The sequence below is a fragment of the Nelumbo nucifera genome, chromosome 1, assembly GCF_055504915.1.
Source record: "Nelumbo nucifera cultivar China Antique chromosome 1, China Antique-T2T, whole genome shotgun sequence".
NCBI classification, from domain to species: Eukaryota; Viridiplantae; Streptophyta; class Magnoliopsida; order Proteales; family Nelumbonaceae; genus Nelumbo; species Nelumbo nucifera.
Genome location: NC_142649.1, coordinates 178,411,536 through 178,433,887, shown reverse-complemented (window position 1 = coordinate 178,433,887; position 22,352 = coordinate 178,411,536). Strand labels below are relative to the sequence as shown.

The 22,352-nt window shown below is 38.5% G+C and overlaps 2 protein-coding genes across 3 annotated transcripts; one reads left to right on the top strand and one right to left on the bottom strand.

Annotated features, from left to right (window-relative positions):
• Nucleotides 1-1,365: 1,365 nt before the first annotated feature.
• LOC104600364 (glutamate synthase 1 [NADH], chloroplastic) lies at nucleotides 1,366-15,928 on the top strand. The gene is made up of 22 exons (XM_010263268.3): nucleotides 1,366-2,475; nucleotides 2,567-2,686; nucleotides 2,831-2,944; nucleotides 4,294-4,446; nucleotides 4,732-4,832; nucleotides 4,950-5,046; nucleotides 5,498-5,607; nucleotides 6,197-6,300; nucleotides 6,767-6,946; nucleotides 7,025-7,365; nucleotides 7,460-7,530; nucleotides 7,620-8,089; nucleotides 8,240-9,109; nucleotides 9,531-9,685; nucleotides 9,976-10,137; nucleotides 10,314-11,909; nucleotides 12,603-12,818; nucleotides 12,938-13,206; nucleotides 13,459-13,764; nucleotides 13,925-14,192; nucleotides 14,856-15,113; nucleotides 15,254-15,928. The coding sequence occupies exons 1-22, from the start codon at nucleotides 2,089-2,091 to the stop codon at nucleotides 15,527-15,529; spliced, it is 6,624 nt and encodes a 2,207-aa protein (XP_010261570.1). The 5' UTR covers nucleotides 1,366-2,088; the 3' UTR covers nucleotides 15,530-15,928.
• A 1,258-nt stretch (nucleotides 15,929-17,186) lies between these two features.
• LOC104600365 (uncharacterized) lies at nucleotides 17,187-21,341 on the bottom strand. 2 transcript variants are annotated; one of them, XR_002022813.2, is made up of 5 exons: nucleotides 21,071-21,341; nucleotides 20,014-20,202; nucleotides 18,895-19,061; nucleotides 18,119-18,171; nucleotides 17,187-17,490 (listed from the first exon to the last, which is right to left on the bottom strand). XR_002022813.2 is itself a non-coding variant. In XM_088895419.1 (4 exons), exons 1-3 carry the CDS (start codon nucleotides 21,138-21,140, stop codon nucleotides 18,154-18,156), a joined length of 255 nt encoding a protein of 84 aa, XP_088751545.1. In that variant the 5' UTR covers nucleotides 21,141-21,322; the 3' UTR covers nucleotides 17,187-17,490; nucleotides 18,119-18,153. The 2 variants fall into 2 exon arrangements, 1 of the variants encoding a protein (XP_088751545.1); XM_088895419.1 differs by lacking the exon at nucleotides 20,014-20,202 and having other exon boundaries at nucleotides 21,071-21,322.
• Between the last annotated feature and the right edge of the window lie 1,011 nt (nucleotides 21,342-22,352).

Below are 22,352 nucleotides of genomic sequence, written 5' to 3'. Positions count from 1 at the left end.
CTCTCTTTTTCTTGAGAATGAAATCTCAATTTAGCTGATACCAATTCTCATTTTGATTCCTATTAAACCAAACCAACTATTCTCTAATTTCGATTTTAACTATAAATCAAATGAACCCTTAATTTATATATTAAAATGGAATAAAAATATAGAGATGTCAGACAACCTTAACCCAACCCGATTCATCCGCCCCGACTTACACCCATTTGCTGTGTGCATATAACTTCGAAGATACCACAATCTCGTGGATACCCGAATATGGAAAGGGACCTTGAAAAAGTGACAGACTGAGAGTATATAAGCTGATGGGGCTATATGCCTGATCAAAAATCACTTTTACCGGAAAAATCTTTTTCTTGCCAAATTAATCCCCTTAAAATTTTGGAAAGTTGAGTAAATTCCAGTTTTGGACTTTTATGATTACACACTCTCTAGAAGCTTCTAATGTAACAGGTAAAAGATAAATAACAGATTTCTTACCCGTTGGCCGCAGGCTGCGTAAAACAGTTGGCCCCCTTCTGCTATTAGTTATTACTTATTACCCAATCCGTTGGCCGCATAAGCATAAAAGTATAAAAATATTTTAGGATTTTATTTCCCATTCTGTTGGCTTCTTTTCGTATGCATGTTAATGAACTCATTCATTCCGTCACCTTTTACATAGTCAAACACTTAACTTCTCAAATTTGTATTTTATTTTTTATTATTTTATTTATAAGCCGGCATAAAATATGATTTAACGAGGTATATTGGCATACCTTCCGGTTAATTATTTATTATTATAATTACTTTGATATTATTAATAATAATAAAGCTATCAAATCTAGGGGCATATTCGTCATGTTGTAAAATGGTGGAGGTTAACTGGTTATGTTGAACTCGTACGTATAGACGACGTACGTTTGCAGCATATCCTCCTTGGTATTTCTTCGGCCAACCCAAAAATAGCACAATATACGAGATTGCTACGTCATCACTCACCACTCACCACTCACCAGGGTTGTGGAGAGAAGCGAATGCGATGGCTAGCTTTGGTAAATTCAGCATTTAAGCCTCGTGTATTTATTTTGCTGGGGCGAGCGAGGCGCGGTCGCGGAGGCTCGGAACCGAGCCTACACTGGTAGGCGGGGCGGCTAGCAAGTAGCAACAGCATGGTCCGGTGGGGGCCCACCATGAGCGGCTGTCGCGTGCCGCATAGCGCAATGATCCACGTGGCATTGACGAAAGAATCCTGGCTGTCATGTTATTAGCAGCAAATGTGTGGGATCCACACCGTTCGCGGTAAGTAGACGAGTTCGAGGGCTGGGATGGAGAGATGGGATGATGGGGGTTGGTGGTGGCCCACCCCTAAATATCCTTATAAATAGCATGTTTCTCTTCGGCCGAGTGAACGGAGAAAATTAGAGAAGAGTTAGTTGTCGGCCGAGTGAAGGAGTCTCTCGCTGCTCGCTCGCGCTCAGTCTGTCTGCTACACAGCCTTTCTTTTTTCTATTATTTAAGATTAAGAAATTTGTTTTCGACTTTTCGTTCCCAACGCTTTGAAAATATTCTGTAAATTTAGCTGAAAATCCGCACCTGCGATCGATCAGCTGGGACCTTTGTGGAGAATCGGAGCTGGAGTTGTATCTGATTTTCGTTAACGATTTGGTTTTTAATCTCGGAGAAATAAGAGAGAGAGCACCGTTTTCTAGTTTTAAAACCATTCAGATCTGTTAAGTTAGCCTGGTGTTTTAAACTGATTTAGATGCAGGTGTGACTTGTGAGCATCTGCTGGTGATCTCTGGGGGTTTTTCCTTTCTGTGTAGTGTTTATCTTGTACTCTGAAGTCTGAAGGTTAAGGAACATCAGTCTGAGACTTGGGGAGTTCCCTATCTCTTTCTCCCATCTCTTGTTGATTGACTTCCTTGTTGATCTCTGATCTTTCTTTCCTTCCTTTTTCTTTTGTTCTTTTTAACCAGAGCCCTTTGAAGCAAAGAAAAAAAAACATCGTGAATAGAGAAACCGATCTGTAAAAGGAAGTCAATTTTTTTAATCCCCTGAAACGAACTCTTCTTTGGAAGTCCCTATAAAGATCTTGATCTTTTAGGCATGGCAGCCATTCCGGGTTCATCCTTCCAACTCCGAAACAAATCGGTCGGCCTGCCTTCTCCTGGCCGCCCATCCTTAAAAAATCAACGGAATTTCGTTCCTTTCAGTAGCCGTGAGAGCAAAGCCTCATGTTGCTCCGCAAGGACACGACATAATGTTGTGGAGAAGAAGTTCTTTGGGACGGGATTGCGTCAATCGGGTCCCGAAAGACTTCATCTATGGCGATCGGACGGCCCTGGACGTTCACCAAAGCTCAGAGTCGTAGTTCGCTCGGCATTGTCTAAGGTGCCGGATAAGCCACTCGGTCTGTATGATCCCTCATTCGACAAAGATTCATGTGGAGTTGGATTTGTAGCTGAGCTGTCCGGTGAAACAAGCAGGAAAACAGTAAGCTTCTATGCTTTAAAAAAAAGTATTCACAATATTAATTGTTTTTGCTTGATTTTTGAAACCTGTTATGTGCGGTCTCTGTTTACAGGTGACGGATGCACTGGAAATGTTGATCCGGATGTCCCATAGAGGTGCTTGTGGTTGCGAAACAAATACCGGTGATGGTGCTGGCATTCTTGTAGCTCTTCCTCACGGCTTCTTCACGGAGGCATGCCATTTTTTTTTTCTTTCCTGTTTTCTCCCTTTGTCCTCAAAATAATGAGACCAATTATTTTGCAGTTGAATCCCATTTGTTTTAGCTCAGTTCTATATCTATTGGTATTGAGTTTGTTGTTTGTTTCTTATTTATCAGGTTGCTAAGCAAGTCGGGTTTGAGTTGCCACCACCAGGCGAGTACGCTGTTGGCATGTTTTTCTTGCCAACATCAGATACTCGCAGGGAAGAAAGCAAAAAAGTATTTACAAAGGTAATTTCTTGCGACTTGTGAACCAATGTCGCAGGATTTTTTTTGCTGCTACTGTGCTATTTCGTTTCGGACGTTTCCATTTTCTTTTTCTCATCTCTATCTCTCATATCCACTTTCTTGGTAAGCCTTGTCCCAAATATAGGGGTCGGCTACATGGATTTTTATAAAATTGTAAGGATGGATATATTAATTTTGGCAAGTCTATATCTAGGTTCGATATGCATTGAAATTCTAATCATGTAACATCAATTTCACATGTTTTGAGTTTCTGGTTTTCCTGTGTGTGTAATTTTGTAAATTTGCTCTCATTAATGTGGATCCATGTTCTCTTCTCTTTATATTTGCAATCAATTATATTGTCTAATAACTTTTGTTTTGGTAGGATTAATGATTTACAGTTGTCCATAACGAAAAACAAAAAAATTATGACAGCATATATGAAACTGCCCTTTTATTTTGTTCTAAATGATGTGATAACATTTATACTTTCTGCTTTTATGTAACTACAAACCTTCTCCCTCCCTGAATCTATTGGTGTGGGTGTCATTGTTCCATGTGGGGTACTTTCTATTTTGAAGCATTTGGCATTTGAATTGTTGCTCCTTGTAGCAATTTTTTGTTCAAACGAATTGTGAATCAGATCTAGATCTTCCATATCCTGTATCCTATTTTGTTTTCCTGACTATTCAACCTGGATTTTTGTAAGAGAATTATATATTGTTGACTATGTCATATTAGCTGAGGACGTTATTATAATATGGCAAGTGGCAGTTCTATTTTTTGAGCATCTAGGAACTTTCTGAGAAGTGAGTACACGATAGAATTCTTTGCAAAATTTATGTAGATTATTAACTTTTCCAGGAGAAAACTGGACTATGAATCCGTAGAGCTTCTTTGGAAAATCTGAAGAAGCTGGTAATTTGAACTCCTGTCCAGGAACAAAGACACTGCTACAAGGTTTGTTCTGAAGTTCATGTTCTAGATGCCTAGACATGATTACTGGTATGTTCATTGATATTGAAATAAGGATGCTACTCTGCATTTCTCAAAATCCGGGACATTAATACAGGTGTCAATTTGCTGTCCAAGTCCAATATGATGACATCATGCTTTTATGTTTAGTTTTTTTTTTTTTCACTTTGGTACTTGGGATATTTTCAATATTCCTAGCCACCATATTCATTGGAGCTTCTAGCATTTATAAAGTTTCTTATGATTTGTTAAATATACTATTATATATCTTAGATGTATCTGTTATACATTCTAGCGTATATTTTCCTCACACAGTACTTTTTTATTCCTATGTTCTTTTTTGGTATGTAATTCTATGTTGTTGACTCTACATGCAGGTTGCAGAGTCATTGGGACATGTTGTTCTTGGGTGGCGTTCTGTTCCTACAGATAATACAGGATTGGGCAAATCTGCTCTGCAGACAGAACCTGTTATTGAACAAGTTTTTCTTACACCAAGTTCTAGGTCAAAAGCTGGTTTTGAGCAACAGGTTGCTATTTCTTTTTTTTTTTTTTCTATCACTTGGTTTGCTTAAAATGTAGCTTTTTACATCTCACGATTGGTATAGTGGAATGAATGCCTTGTCATATCTTTTTCATTTGGTCCAGTTATACTTCCAATTAGTTGGCTCTATTTAGGAGCTTTCTGAACCAAAATTAGTTATTCCTGATATTCCTAATTATCTTAGTGGAACCCTCATTCCAAGCACATCAAGAGGGATAATGTAACATGTATTTGATTGTATGCCTTTTTTTTGCTATGGTTCCATTTGCAGATGTACATATTAAGAAGGGTATCTATGGTGGCCATCAGAGCTGCTTTAAATCTCCAACATGGTGGAGTGAGGGACTTTTATATATGTTCTCTCTCTTCAAGGTACCCCTTAAAGAAACTTGTTTAAAATTTTTAACTGAAATTATAATTTGAGTTTGATGCAGCTTGAAACTTGTTGCTTGATTATTTATGTTCATTCTTCCACTCTGAGTCTCGCAGGACCATTGTCTACAAAGGTCAGCTAAAGCCCGATCAGCTAAAGGATTATTACTATGCAGATCTTGGCGATGAAAGGTTCACAAGCTACATGGCCCTTGTAAGTATATTGCCCATTCTCCTTGTTTCTTTCTTAAAAAGTTCCATACTAAAATAGAAGGCAGCATAGAGAAGTTCTTCTAAGGCATAAAAAAATTGAAATGATTTTTTAAGAATTCCTACTCTCTTGCTTACTGTTTTAAGTTTGGATGCTGGATTGGATGCCATGGATGAGTTGGTGAGAAACCTTTTAATGGAGTAAACCATGAAGTAGTGCTCCTCCACATTGCTAATTCTTGAGGATGAGATTCAATATGGATGTAGAAAGGAAATTTTGTTTTGTTAAGGTAGCTTAGGGTTCTTATTTTGTGTTGTACTGTCACTGCAAATGCATAAAAAGGTATATTGCTTATAGGGTTTCCTTAATAGAATTCATGTTTATTCATCACAAGTCAAGAAAGACATATGCAGAAATATGTGTGACATCATGGGTTTATCTCATATATGTGCAGATCCATTCTCGGTTTTCAACAAACACTTTTCCTAGCTGGGATCGTGCTCAACCCATGCGCATCCTCGGCCACAATGGGGAGATTAACACACTTCGTGGCAACATAAATTGGTATGCTGACTACTTGGTTTATCATAGGTGCCATTGTATTTTTTTTAAGCCATTAACTGATTATTCATTTCTCAAAAACCTGTATAGTGTGTGGAGCTTATGTGTCTGTAGCTGCATAGCTACTTCATGTCCTATCAATCAAAAAATGCAAATACATTGACTACTTAGTATTTAAAAGTTTCTGAATATATAAATCTATTTGTATTTCTTGGTCATTTTCTATGCCTTGCACAATATGAGGAAGCTGGGCATGTTGTGTTTTCATGTGTATATGTTTCTGGTATCATACCAGATACTGTATGTATATGTTTCTGGTAGTGAAGGCATGAAAGATATGAAGGATAGGTCTGTGTTTTATAGGATTTTTTCCATTATTTGATTATGGACCTTACATATCTGTGTTATTTCCATGGGATAATTTGAAACAGAAGGTGAATGGATGTCATTCTTAGGTTTTTATTTTATTTTATTTTTTTTCTGCATATGGATTATGTTCTTTCCCTTGGTTTCAGTATTGCTTATTGAGGTTGGACATCTGACTGCCCATTTGATTTATCCCTAATGATTCTCCTTGTTTTCCTCCATTCAGGATGAAAGCACGCGAGGGTCTATTGAAGTGCAGAGAGCTTGGATTATCAAAAAATGAGATGAAGAAACTTTTACCAATCGTTGATGCCAGTTCATCTGATTCAGGTGAGACTATGAACAATTTTGGTACATGTGTTAACTTTAATTGGGTTGGGATGAGAACATGGGCGAATTTGGTTGAGGTTCCAGCACTTCAAACCCCTAATAATGTGTCAATTAATCACACCAAAGTGTGACATTAGGGCTGCAACAAGTTACACCCATCATGGCTTGAAATCGCCCATCACGATGGACAACTTCTTGCCATTGATATTAGGGTTCGGTGTGTTACGACTTCAACCAAATTACAGTTGTGTCATCTGAACTAATAGGTAATTAAAGCAATCATAAAACACAATAAAAAATACACAAAAGGAATGCTGTAAAGGTAAGGCCAAATTACTAACTGACAGGCAGGTTACTAATGCATGCTCATATACTACATGTGTGTATTTCCCAAGAATATATGGAGGAAGAAGGGCAGTTCTTGTACATAGATAGGTAAGCTTAATTTTCTCTACGTTTCTTGCAGGAGCTTTTGATGGTGTCCTTGAGCTTCTTGTTCGTGCTGGGAGAAGTCTCCCTGAAGCTGTCATGATGATGATACCTGAAGCATGGCAAAACGACCAGAATATGGATCCAGATAGAAAGGCCTTGTATGAATACTTCTCAGCTCTTATGGAGCCATGGGATGGACCTGCCCTTATTTCATGTAAGAGATGTTATGAGATTTGGTACTACACAAATTTCCTTCTCAACTTGTGCTATAACCTATGTAGAAAATTTGCAGTTACTGATGGCCGCTATCTGGGAGCCACATTGGATCGCAATGGACTGCGTCCTGGTCGCTATTATATTACACACAGTGGGAGAGTTATCATGGCAAGTGAAGTTGGTGTTGTAGACATCCCCCCTGAAGATGTCTGCAAGAAGGGAAGGCTAAACCCTGGAATGATGCTTTTAGTAGATTTTGAAAAACATATCGTTGTAGATGATGCAGCTCTGAAGAAGCAGTATTCCCTAGCAAGGCCATATGGGGAATGGCTGAGAAAGAAAATTGAACTGAAGGACATAGTCAACTCTGTTCATGAATCTGATAGGGTTCCACCAGCTATATCTGGGGCAGTTCCAGTGAGTCAACTTACTTATTTCTTGCAGTCTCATCTCTTCTTTATTGTGCTCTGTAGTGAATTCTGATTCTGGTTCAACTATATTATGATCTTAGGCATCTAGCCATGATGACAACATGGAAAACATGGGTATTCATGGTCTATTGGCTCCATTGAAATCTTTTGGGTATCTCCTAAACCCTTTTGGATCATGTGAAAAATTTTATCCACTTGTGCTTTTTCTGTAACCTAAGACACTTTCTTTTCCTTGTGTAGTTACACAGTCGAAGCTTTGGAGATGCTGTTACTTCCCATGGCAAAAGATGGTACTGAGGCTCTTGGCTCAATGGGAAATGATACTCCATTGGCTGTGATGTCAAATAGGGAGAAACTTCCTTTTGAGTATTTTAAGCAGATGTTTGCTCAGGTTACAAACCCACCAATTGATCCAATTCGAGAGAAGATAGTCACTTCAATGGAGTGCATGATTGGTCCAGAAGGGGACCTGACGGAAACCACTGAGGAACAGTGTCATCGCCTCTCACTGAAAGGTCCTCTCTTATCCATGGATGAAATGGAAGCAATAAAAAAGATGAACTACAGGGGTTGGCGAAGCAAGGTTCTTGACATTACTTATCCCAAAAGCCGTGGAATGAAGGGTTTGGAGGAGACCTTGGATAGGATTTGTTCTGAAGCACGTGATGCACTCAAGGAGGGTTATACAACATTGGTACTTTCTGACAGAGGTAATTTTTCGAACTAGATAACTCTCTAATCTTCTAGCTGTGGGAGGACAAGGAAACAGAGTATGTGAAATTTGCATATCTATTACCTTTGAAAAAGAACCACATCAATCAATAATATGACATGACTTTTTGTCATCTGTTACAATGCAGCTTTCTCACCAAATCGTGTTGCCGTAAGCTCTCTGTTAGCTGTTGGTGCTGTGCACCATCATTTAGTCTCAAAGCTTGAGCGTACTCGAATTGGGTTGATAGTAGAATCTGCTGAGCCACGCGAGGTTCATCATTTCTGTACCCTTGTTGGGTTTGGCGCTGATGCAATATGCCCATATTTGGCCATAGAAACCATTTGGAGATTGCAAGTTGATGGGAAAATCCCCCCTAAAGCAAGTGGTGAGTTCCACTCCAAGGAGGAACTGGTCAAGAAGTATTTCAAAGCAAGCACTTATGGGATGATGAAGGTTCTAGCTAAAATGGGGATATCAACATTAGCCTCTTACAAGGGTGCCCAGATATTTGAAGCCTTGGGCCTTTCATCTGAGGTTATCCAGAAGTGTTTCAAAGGGACTCCAAGCAGAGTTGAAGGTGCAACATTTGAAATGCTTGCTCTGGATGCTCTCCAATTACATGAGATGGCATTTCCTACTCGAGCTATGCCTCCTGGAAGTGCAGAGGCTGTTGCGCTGCCTAATCCTGGAGATTACCACTGGAGAAAAGGTGGAGAAATTCATCTCAATGATCCTCTTGCTATAGCAAAGCTGCAGGAGGCTGCTAGATCAAATAGTGTAGCTGCATATAGAGAGTATTCCAAGCGCATACAAGAGCTGAATAAGTCCTGCAACTTGCGTGGGATGCTGAAATTTAAAGAAGCAGAGGTCAAGGTTCCTTTGGATGAAGTGGAACCTGCTAGTGAGATTGTGAAGCGGTTTTGTACTGGGGCCATGAGTTATGGATCGATATCACTTGAGGCTCATACCACCCTGGCGATTGCCATGAACAAACTTGGGGGGAAATCAAATACAGGTAATTGTACTTCATCAAAATGTGAAGTGATAGTTACTGAAGTTTCTATTTGTGCTTCATGGCCTCTCCATGCTTCTACATTATATTAGGTGCCTTAATATTCATAAAAGAAATGAGTTTTAGGGTGACTTAGGATAAGATTCTTCTGATGATTTTCCCCTAGAACATGATTTTAGGCAAACATTTAATCATAATAATCTCTGATCTAATCTATTGACATTGATTACTCATAGCTTACCTTAGTTTTAGTTATAGGTGAATGTGGTGGGACTGTGGCCCGTCTTTTTTCACTGAACTTTTTTGCTAGATGCATCATTTTATCCCTTTTTAGGGGTGAAGTCCTTGGTTTTACTTTTTGATGAACTTTTCAAGCATTTTCTTGAAATCTTTTAATTTATTTCTTCTACAATTTTTACCATAGGTGAAGGAGGTGAGCAACCATCTCGCATGCAGCCTCTTCCTGATGGTTCAAGGAATCCAAAGAGGAGTGCAATCAAGCAGGTTGCCAGTGGGAGATTTGGAGTTTCTAGCTATTATCTTACAAATGCTGATGAACTACAGATAAAAATGGCCCAGGTAATTGTTTAGTATATATCTTTGCTCCAAAATTGCATCCTTACTTTCGTAATTTTGTAGCTGAGGTTCAAAGTTTCCTATTTTGCCCTTATTGTATTGGAACGGAAGTTCCTCTTGTTTATCGGTTTATGTTCATGGGCAGATGTTGCTGAGTCTGCAAAGCCACCTGTAGGTGTCTTTGCATCTTTAACTGATACCTTTGGCATTTGGTGAGGTTATATATGAACTGGAGTTTTACTTTAGTTACAGGTTGGATTTGTTCTGAAATTAGGGGCTGCATTGTCTTGCAGGGCGCCAAGCCAGGTGAAGGTGGTGAACTTCCAGGCCACAAGGTTATTGGAGATATTGCAGTGACTAGGAACTCTACTGCTGGTGTGGGACTTATTAGTCCACCTCCTCATCATGATATCTATTCCATTGAAGACCTTGCTCAATTAATTCATGATCTTAAGGTGTGTTTCTAAAAGCCTGTTAGTGTAGTATAATTCTCTTTTCATAATGGCCATTTAAAATCTTACTATTATTGTTCTTCCTTGAGATAAGACTTTTTCTGTAGTCATCAATTAGTTATGGTAGTCATTAGCATGAACCATCTAACCCATCTTTTTCCTGTCTCCATCTTCTCCAGAACTCTAACCCTGGGGCTCGAATCAGTGTGAAATTGGTGTCTGAAGCTGGTGTAGGAGTAATTGCAAGTGGGGTTGTGAAGGGCCACGCAGACCATGTCTTGATCTCAGGTCATGATGGTGGCACTGGGGCTTCACGTTGGACTGGCATCAAGAATGCTGGATTACCGTGGGAACTTGGTTTAGCTGAGACCCATCAAACTCTAGTTGCCAATGATCTCCGTGGTCGAACCACTCTCCAGACAGATGGACAACTTAAAACTGGAAGAGATGTAGCCATTGCAGCACTTCTTGGTGCAGAGGAGTTTGGTTTCAGTACTGCCCCTCTAATAACAATGGGCTGTATTATGATGCGGAAGTGCCACAAGAACACCTGCCCAGTTGGTATTGCTACCCAAGATCCTGTTCTCCGCGAGAAGTTTGCTGGAGAGCCTGAGCATGTCATAAATTTCTTCTTTATGCTAGCTGAGGAGGTGAGGGAGATCATGTCTAATCTGGGATTCCGAACTGTAAATGAAATGGTTGGTCGTTCAGATATGTTAGAAGTTGATAAAGAAGTGATTAAGAACAATGGGAAGTTGGAGAACATTGATCTCTCTTTACTACTCAGACCAGCTGCTGACATCAGGCCAGAGGCTGCTCAGTACTGCATTCAGAAACAGGATCATGGTTTAGACATGGCCTTAGATAAAAAACTGATATCTTTAACCAAATCTGCCCTAGAAAAAGCTCTTCCTGTGTACATTGAACTGCCAATTCGGAATGTGAATCGTGCTGTTGGAACCACGCTCAGCCACGAAGTCACTAAGCGCTACCACATTGCAGGGCTTCCCGCAGATACCATCCACATCAAGCTCACTGGAAGTGCTGGTCAGAGTTTTGGAGCCTTCCTTTGTCCTGGGATCATGCTTGAGCTTGAAGGTGACAGCAATGACTATGTTGGGAAAGGCTTATCAGGAGGGAAAATTGTAGTTTATCCTCCGAGAAAAAGCCAATTTGATCCAAAGGAAAACATTGTGATAGGTAATGTAGCTCTCTATGGTGCAACAAGTGGGGAGGCATATTTCAATGGGATGGCAGCTGAGAGATTCTGCGTGCGTAATTCAGGTGCCAAAGCAGTTGTTGAAGGAGTGGGTGATCACGGATGTGAATACATGACGGGTGGGACTGTTGTTGTGCTTGGAAAAACTGGGAGGAATTTTGCTGCAGGTATGAGTGGTGGTATAGCGTATGTTCTTGATGTTGATGAGAAGTTCCAATCTCGATGCAATCTTGAATTGGTGGATCTTGAAAAAGTTGAAGATGAAGAGGATATTATGACACTTAGGATGATGATACAGCAACACCAGCGTCACACAAACAGTGAGTTAGCAAGAGAAGTTCTTGCTGACTTTGACAATCTTCTACCTAAATTTATCAAAGTATACCCAAGGGATTATAAGCGGGTTCTTGCAAACATGAAGGCAGAACAAGCTGCGAAAAAAGTTGTTAGAGAGGCCCAGGAACAAGAAGAGGCAGAATTGATGAAGAAAGATGCTTTTGAAGAGCTTAAAAAGTTGGCTTTAGCATCTTCAAATGATAGAGATAAAGTAAACAAGGTGCTTTTTCTTTCCTATTCTCTTTGGAGTTGCTTCTTTTATTTGCTTCTTGTTTTGTATTATAGTATATAGTATATACCATTTGTGTGCCATGGCATTCCAGGAAAAAAGATTGGGGAACAATATTGTTCATACTGAAAATTCCCATATATTTTGGTAATTTAAAAACAATTCACTGTTTTCATTTTATGCATGTGTAATAATACATTGAACTTTGATGTGCTTGAGTTGATCTGTTATGGTCTATGGGTTCAAAAGTGCAGTAACCTAATTAATTTTGGAAGGTATTATTCACTATTTCCCTATTATTGTATCAACTGAATTGATTGAGTACACTGCATATATAACTCTGGGGAATGGATTATCTTGGCATTATTGTTAAAGAGTTCCTTTAGGCATTAATTTATGTTTACATTCATTAGAGGCTCCATGTGAAATTCATGAATTTTTGACTAGGCTTATATATCTATGTTGGTTCTGATTGTTAGTTTTTCAAGAATTGTTCTTTAATCATATATTTATGCCACTTTCAGAGAAAAGGAAGGAGGGTTTTGTTATTTTTAGAAAAACTAGCTTCAATGTTCTTCAAGAATCTGCTGAACCTTTTGATTTATTTACTTATTTAAAGCATGTTTTATGCTTTGGCTTGGTTACTGGTCTGTTTAATGGTCTGAAGGTTTTGAAATTTTACAGGTTGAACAGGTTGTGGCATCAAAGAGGCCAACTAAGGTTGACAATGCTGTCAAGAATGGAGGCTTTATTGCTTATGAGAGGGAGAGCATTTCTTATAGGGATCCTACTGTTAGGGTTAATGACTGGGAAGAGGTAATGGAGGAGTCCAAACTGGGCCCACTTTTAAAGACTCAATCAGCTCGTTGCATGGACTGTGGGACTCCCTTTTGCCATCAGGTAACAAGCACTTGCATATGGCAGAGCTTTGATATATTCATCATCCCCAACTCAACCAGAATACAGTATCTAGTTGTCTCATACAAAATATCTGCTTCTTTCTTGATTGTTATGCACAGGAAAACTCTGGGTGTCCTCTTGGGAATAAGATACCGGAATTCAATGAATTAGTATACCAAAATAGGTGGCGTGAAGCATTGGATCGGCTTCTGGAGACAAACAATTTCCCAGAGTTCACTGGAAGAGTGTGCCCTGCACCTTGCGAGGGATCTTGTGTACTTGGTATTATTGAGAACCCTGTATCAATCAAAAGCATAGAGTGTGCCATCATAGATAAGGCCTTCAACGAAGGATGGATGGTGCCTCGACCACCCCCTAAGAGAACTGGGTATGTCTGCTTTTTGAATCTTTAAATTTTGGGATATTTTGTTCTTGATAGATTGAATATCCTACTACACAGATAAATTCTTAATTTCATCACATTTAATTTGATTGCACTCAATCTTACAATTGTTTAAGAAGATAGACAACCTTTTCTCCTAGGATTTCATGATTATATCCTTTTTTTAGAGGCTATTTTTCTATATTGAAAGGATAAGAAGAAACAATAACTTAGTTCTTCCCGTGTTCCTCAATGCAGGAAGAGAGTTGCCATTGTAGGTAGTGGACCAGCTGGATTGGCTGCTGCTGACCAGTTAAATAAAATGGGCCATCTGGTGACAGTGTTCGAGCGTGCTGACCGTATTGGAGGGCTAATGATGTATGGTGTTCCCAACATGAAGGCCGACAAGGTGGATATTGTTCAAAGGCGGGTCAATCTTATGGCTGAAGAAGGCGTCAATTTTGTGGTAAATGCTAATGTTGGCACAGATCCCTTGTACTCCCTTGACCGACTTCGTGCAGAGAATGATGCCATTGTTTTGGCCTTAGGAGCTACAAAACCAAGGTAATCAAGGCAAGAAATCATAATTTTAACCATCACATGATGATTGCCAGACTAATGTATAAATTGGAAAACCAGTGTCATGTATGAATGCTGAATGCTAGTTCTCTAATGTGCATTGTGATGATAAAACCGAGATCTTAAGATCATTATGGTTTTGCAGGGATCTCCCTGTTCCAGGACGGGAACTGAAAGGAGTACATTTTGCCATGGAGTTTCTTCATGCCAACACCAAAAGCTTACTTGATAGTAATCTCCAAGATGGGAACTATATATCCGCCAAGGGGAAGAAAGTGGTTGTCATTGGAGGTGGTGATACTGGTACAGACTGCATAGGAACATCTATCCGTCATGGTTGCACCAGCATTGTAAATCTTGAACTTCTCCCTCAGCCACCCAAGACCAGGGCCCCTGGCAACCCTTGGCCACAGGTTTGACATTTCCTAAAATTATCACCAGAACAGTTCTTTCATTTTTTTTCTCTAAATTTCTCATAAGATACCAAAATCAATCTATTAGAAGGGGGATTCGTAATACAAGGAGGCCATCAAGCCTGAAGCCTTAGATTAGAGTTCTTTGTATGGGTAATTTGATAGGGTACCCCCACTCATTCTGACGTACGAGTGGTATAACTTACAGACCTAAGCGTTGTTGTCACTAGTAGCATATAGATGCCAAAATGCCACCAAAGCAAATAGACAGACCTAAATTGGATCTTGACCCTACGAATCCCTGACAAGCACGGTCTGTACAAGCAAGCATCAAAATTCAGCTGGATAACATTTATAAATCCTCTGATGCGTTCGCTTAAAATTATCATCCAATAATTGTCTGTGTTTGCTACTTATCCATGAAGGCCTCGGAGGAATCTTCCATAAAATGAAAACTCTCGGAATGGTTTCTTCTTCTCTTTTGCATGCCATTAGCGTTTAATTTGCCAAATGAGTACTAGTTGAGGTTTTAAGTCCCAATGGTCAAGGTTAAAAGTCTGTTAATGTGATTATTACTGTTTGACATGCTGTCTATTACTCAAGACTGGAATTTGTTTATTTTGATATCTGCCTAACTCTTTCCGTACCGTCCTTGTTTTGCAGTGGCCTCGCATATTCCGTGTGGATTACGGTCACCAGGAAGCAGCTACCAAATTTGGGAAAGATCCGAGGTCTTATGAGGTATTGACGAAGCGGTTTGTGGGCGACGAGAATGGAACAGTGAAAGGACTTGAGGTGGTGCGAGTTCAGTGGGAAAAGGATGCTAATGGAAAGTTTCAGTTCAAGGAAATTGAGGGCTCTGAGGAGATGATTGAAGCTGACCTGGTTTTCCTGGCGATGGGCTTCCTTGGTCCCGAGTCGGTGAGTGCTGTCTCCTCCCCTGCATTATGATATTTATCTCTTATTGGATTTATCATGATTTGAAATAAAAGCAATTCATGGCCAAATTGCCTTCATGAAATAAGACATCGAACTCAACCGAACCGTTTATTTATTTCCAGACAATTGCGGACCGGCTAGGCTTGGAGCGAGACAACCGATCGAATTTGAAAGCAGAGTATGGAAAATTTTCAACTAATATGGAAGGGGTATTTGCAACTGGGGATTGCAGACGAGGGCAATCACTGGTAGTCTGGGCAATCTCGGAGGGCCGTCAAGCTGCTTCCCAGGTTGACAAGTACTTGACAAGAGAAGGAAAGCATAGCACCACCAGCGGTAGCCAGTGTGATTCTGCTAAGCAGCAGCAAGACAAAAATCAATTTACTGCGAGGACATAGGCAACTTGCTCCCCCCCTATCCCTTTTTTTTTGTTCAATCTCATTTTTCTGCTATAGTGAAGTAGAAAGAAGCTTTGGTTATACAGAGCCGGCCCTGTAAAATGGGCCCATGTGCCAACAAGTGGCACTCTTCCGGTTTTGAGATGCCAAGATTGAAAATAACAGGCAATGGGTGGCTTGGCTTATTAGGAGGGAGGGCTGGTGCAAGTTGTGGTGGTCTTATGGTGTCTAATTTTTGTGGAAAAGTCTTTAGTGGCGGTCAAAGGAATAATCAATAATGTACAGTTTGCTTCATTTCGCCCATAATGTGTCAAACGCCTTTTTATTTGAATGATTTATACGTGTGGTAAGCTGGTTATGCTTTTCGTGAATTGTTTATAAAAGGTTTCTTGACAAGGATGTGCCAGTCGTTACTACTTACTCGTTAGGAATGATTTGATCTCTCTTCTTTCTGTAACGTTCAATTCAGAAACAAGTGGCAGGCTTGGCTGTTTTAACGCATATCTGATACTCCATAATCCATATATAGTGGCCTAGTGCTTATTGCCATGTTATTAGGACGATGGAGCCACGATGAACGATTCACAATGCATCAAACCTGGAAACTAGTTGTTATGAATGGGTTCAGATGAGAGAAGAAACAATTTTGCAATTCCATGCAAGGCTGTAAATGGAATGTTTTTTCATCTGTTTATGATTTGATCGAATATGGTTCTGCCCCTATCCAATCTTATATAACATTTGCTTATTTATAAATATTCAATTCAAATCTGACCCTCGATTAGAAAATTAATATAACCCCTCTTACATTCCTATCGCAGAAATGTATTATGACATGCCATTTGTTTATTTGATTAAATTTGTAATAGTAAAATAAAAAAACGTATCTCTATCACATCGAGAAAGAGTAGGGGTGCAAACCATATCTGATTGCCTGAATTTGAAACCAAACCCGAGTCCAGTGAAAGATGATCTGTCAGATCAACCGGTTTTTGACCCGGAAACAGATTGAATTCAGATCTGAGAAGTAAAGATAACCAAGGTCACGTTTGGTTATCTTTACTTCTATCTTTTGTTACTTATTCTGTGTTCCATTTTTGTCATGATATCATGTCCTTGCCCCATGATGTTAGGCATCTGTTGGCTGCAAGGTTCAAAGTATTGACACGTATCGACCTGTATCGGTTGATATGTATCATATCGGGAGCACTCTAATATGCCCCTACAGAGGGTGTATCAGTGTTTTAACCGGTTCACAGGGTGGAAGAACCTTAAACCAGTCCCTCTGAACCGATTTTGAAAAAAAAATTTAAAAAAAGTATCAATACTGCCCGATACGCCCCTACCGGCATATCGATATTTAGAACTTGGTTGGCTGTAAGTTAAATATTTTGCACAAGTACTGTTTTTTCCTTGAATTCCAATGTATCAGTGTTCTACTGTTCTTGCACTCCATAAACAAGTTTAGGCATTATTGCTCTGGTTTTTCTTATTTTTTTAAGACAATATCCGGTTTTCCTTAAGTTTCCAATAGTAACAACTCAGTTCATATTTATAGCTTTTGTACATGTCTCCAAAATTTTCCCTCCAATTGGAATTGTTTGACATGGATCCAGCAATTTATTTAAAATAGGATCTTTTGCTTTGATGGGCCATCTTTCTAAAACACAAAGTAGATTCTATTGCATGTGGCATTTTGGGCCAAGTTCTGAATATGCAGAGAGAAACTACGAGTGTCAAAATAAAAAAATATATACATTTCATTTGAGTACATTTATGAGGGTGACCAGGGTTCAAATTTGAAAGCAGCCTCTGTGCAGGGGTGAGAGGCTCAGTACATCTGTCCATCCCCAGACCCTGTATTGGCGAGACACAACATTTAAGCCCCATTAATCATTATTATTTCCACCAAATAACATTACATTCAGGTTAAGGTGTAGCACGTCCTTCCAAGAGACACCCTGGCATGAACACAAAAGGACAAATCAATATATGATTCTGAGAGTATCAGTTGGGTCACACTTAACATTAATTATTTATATATATATTACTTAGTCATTCGAACCTTAGATAAAGCAATTTTGATGCATTTCTAGGATTTACATGAGCTTTCCTAATGTATTCGAGTGTACCCTAATCATTCCACTACATCCATGTATATCCTAAGCGTATTGTGACATGTATCATAAAATTGCCATTCCAATTCGATACCAACATTTTGATCCTTGGGACCAACTGAGGGTGATCCAGAAGATGAAATTTAAACATTTCTAATCTGATCAATTATTGCCTGTCCAAATCTGACCAAGTACTATATTTTCAATGTAGTTCCAATAAATAAAAGAGTTAGAATTTTGTGTGTGGTTTCAAATGTGGATCAGATATTAGTAGTAACTCCGTGCATGGTTTCAATTTGCTTCCTTTTTCTTTATTTAATTTTTTGATCAATAATCCTTTTTCCTTATTTACTTTTATTGAAGTTCATTAATACATTAATCACTTGCTTGAAAATCATGAAAATACAAAATTCTGAAAATGTTTGTAATTTCACAACAGGAAAATGTAATGAAGTATAGATATCCAACTTACCACTATCCTTTTTGGGGACATCTCAGTTACAGGTATCAGAAGCATCCACCCAACTGCAAAGAATTAACCAAAAAAAAAGGTTGATATTCAGCAACAAGTCAAGCAAACAGAGCAATCAAATCATGATATTGACCTACTTCTCTGAGCATGGTACACATGCAAAGGGGACCTAGGTGAACCTCTGCTGAATGAATGGTTCTAACCCTATGGTAGATAGATTCTGTTCAAGATCATTGTTTAGATTGTCTTGTAAAGTAGTGATCAAATAAATAACTACATCGAACAAATTAAGAAATCGAAGAAAATCATGGATGAGGTACTCCAGCTGTTCAGAGGTTAGATTACAGTTTCCATGTTAGTTTTTATATACAACACAAACAGCTGCCTCTTAAAAAGGGTTGTAGAGAGATGGTATATGTTTATATCACACAGTCAACCTAGACTGTTAACCTGGCATGCAATTATTTGGATTGACAATGTACATAACCATGTCCTGGTCCATCATGGACTATCTCTGCCATGGCCCCATGAATAACAGCCTCTGACATTTACATTTTTATTGTTTCAGATATCAACAGGCAATAAAGGGGATTGTGCCAAATAAACCAAGGCATTTGCCCATTTGGTTTGATACTTTGACATTAGGAGATGGAAATATGGCAACCAAATATAAATATTTTGGCTGCAATGTTAAATGACATGTGCCTTCCAATTAAAAAATTAAGCTATCATATAACAATTCATCAACTATTAATTAGCAAGGAGGTGTTACAAACCAAAACAGCCTCAATCTCCCTGTCAGACACTGGTGTACGCTTTGGCTGAAGGGAAGCCTTCCCTCCTACAGCAGTGTTAGTAGGAGAAGCTGGAACTTCTGACCTTGAAAAGAAAGTCTGATGGGTATTGCTTCCGGTTGACTCCGCTTTTGGTTGGGATGCAGAACCTATGTATGCATTGCCTTAATGGTTAGATGAATGATAATTATTGATTACCTTGATAGGTAAACGAATGGGGAATCATTAGATATAATTAGATTTGAACGAACCGAAAATAACTTAATACTAAAAACAATAAACAGAGAAGATAGTGCCTGGATAAAGAATAGGAGTAGTGTACTCAAAAACATGGAAATTGCCTCTGCTGAAGGTTATTTGTATAACTACTATTTGCAGTTTGAATTTTTTTTGGCTAAAGAAAATTGAATGTTTATTCAATTAAATTAGGTTTTTATCAATAAAAAAAAAAATCAATTAGCACAGCTTGTTTTGTTACCTGAGGTCATATAATCCATAACAAGTTGGTATTCACAACAGAGAGGAGGTATCAGGGTCACCCAACTGAAGGCCGGACCAACATAGATTATTTATTTATTTTTTTTTTGTGGATACTTTATTAATTTTAATAATCAATAGAACAGTCTTACTAAAGAATCAAAAGAGATACGAAGAAAGGTACATTATTAATTCATTCCGTATTTGGTATAACTGTGAACTAATTACTCAATGAAAGCACAAATAAATAATATACTTATATAGTTTGGTAAGCAGGGAAGTTTCTATAAGTGATTGCTAATGATGTTTGACAAAGAAAAGAAATGTGATAATTAATAATTTGCAAAAGAGATGTATGTGTAATAAAAATAAATTTTAGATGTAGTGTCCTTGTTATATGGCTAACAATGATTTAAAAATCTGCAAAGTATCTAGCTCCTAATGCTGGTTTGGTGTCATACAATGCATATATGTTAATTATAGACTATATACAAGTAGTTTTAGCACCTAAATATGGTAATTTCCTAAATATTACATTTTAATGAAATGTCATTTTATGAGAATTATATATACCCAAACATGAAGCAGGAGGTGGCTTTTCTCCCAAAAGCCAGAGCACCATACCTAGGATCCGTAAACAAGTAACTGATGGGTCATTTACGTCACATGGATTCTACTAAATCAAAAATTTGTTACTCCAGCTACCAACTAGAGTCTGCTGCAACACTTTCAATTCTTTTGCTATTACTATCTTTGCTTGCACAGTGAGAACTAATATCTTCAGCATAGCATGGGCTCAGCCGTTTCTGTTGCCTGTAGAACATCCAGATAATACATAAATTCATCCCAATATATCCACAATAATCCTTATTATTGTGTAAAAATTGCATTTTTTTTTAATTCCTAGGTCGACTAAAGATACTACCTGCCAAATCTATCACCTAATCTGGTAAGATGTTGCAATACATCATGGGATGAAAACCAGGAATGTGAGTATTTATCCATGCACCATTGCGCCAATCATAGGCATCTGATCGGCTGGGTATTTAAGAATTTCCATTCCATTTGGGTGAACATAAAAGAAATAAAATGATTCCACAGAAATGCTATCCTACAGTGTTTGATTGCACGTGAAATGGCCATGGAATGATGGAAAACAAACAATTTTCATTAAATATTTCAAAGAAGTTGATATTCCTTCTAATTTTCTGTAGGACATTTTCCGAGCAGACCAGAAAGTCGGTCCTCTAGACTCAAATCTTGCCACACCGCACGCTTCACAATCATTCAAGTTTATTTTAGAAGTTAAACCAAACATCTGGAAAATTAAGAAATGATTCGTTTTCCTATTGAGTATCATTTTCCCAAGAAATCGTTCATTTTCCTGTGTTTTACGTGCAACAAAATACAGCCTTAGAGAAAATAACGTAAAGAAAAGGCATAAGCCCTGAAAATATTCATCTACCAAACATAATATCTTCGATCAACTTGACGCACTTTGTAAAACCCTAGATTTTCTTTAACCAGATGATAAGACAAATCACCAGTAAACATCCCATTTAGGTTTCAAGAATAATCAAAACTAAATATGTATAGAAAGAAATATCATTCCCAGATCAACACGTATAGAGAGATTACAGAAGTTAAATCAACGAAAAAAATTGAATGCTCTGGGACAGACCTGAGGGCTTTGGATGCTTTTGTGGAAACTTAATGCGTGGAATTCGCTTCATCACCTGTGCTCCGGCCATCTCTCTCTCCAAGAAGAAGGTTCATTCGGTCATGCAGAGAAAGGGTGTTCTTGGTTCTAGCACTTGAGAGAGGCAGAGCTCGTCCAACACGGTATCATGATCAATGTTCCTTAGTCTAAGATGGAGCAAAGCCGAATTCCTAGGTTGGGTTGGGCTGGGCCCAAAGGCCCCAAGGCCCAAACAATGCAAGCCCTTGTGACCCCCAAATGGTTAATAACAGTATTGTCAGACTCGGCCGGATCGGACTTATTTTGGGACAATTCCCGTTTAATACCCTGTACTTTGGGTCTAGTGTCACTTTGGTCCCCAAACTTTAAAATGTGATAATTCAATACTCAAATTTTTAAACTGTATCAATCCAATACTTGTCGTTAATCAATCATTAAGTGACATTTGAAAAGATACAAATGCCCTTTGAGGGTCATCTAATTTTCTTTATCAACCATCGGCATGTTGATAAAAATGAACAGTCTTAAATCCTTGCCTCTTATATTAAATATAGTTAGGGTTAAGTCTCAGTGGGGCATCTTGATAACCCCAACATTCTTGATTAGAAGAGGCAAAGATTTGGGTATGTTCATTTTTTGTTAATATTTAGATGTTGATAAAAAGAATTAGATGACATTTGAAGGATATTTATGTTTTTTCATATGACACTTAACAGCTGGTTAATAGGCCGGTTAATGACAGGTATTAGATTGGCACGTTTTAAAAGTTTGAATACTAAATTTTTGCGTTTTAAAGTTCGGAAACCAAAGTGGCACAGGGTACTAATATAAAATTTTTCTTTTTTTTTATAGAAAAAAAGATGTACTACACAAAATGGGGGTAACATGACCCCAGAAGTCCTTCAAACAAATAAAATAAAGGTCTTTAGGAAGATTACAAAAATTAAAAGAAACATAACCATTAGGAGAAGACAGCGCCATGTGAGCAAGCCAATCGCCACCTGATTCACCTCTCTAAACACATGTCTGTAATCACACCTTACCATTCATCATTTCCTTCATCTACAAGCATCCCGAAATGATGTTCATAAAATTCTATGGAGGAGAGATCAGACCTTTTTGAGACAGCAAATAACAATCTTCGAGTCCCCCTCAAATGGTGCATCTCAATTCTCTCTAATGGGTCTTTCTATAATTCCATGGAATGCCATTTCATGGATTCCAATTCCATGCTACACGTCACATTCTTGTTTCTTCCCATTCA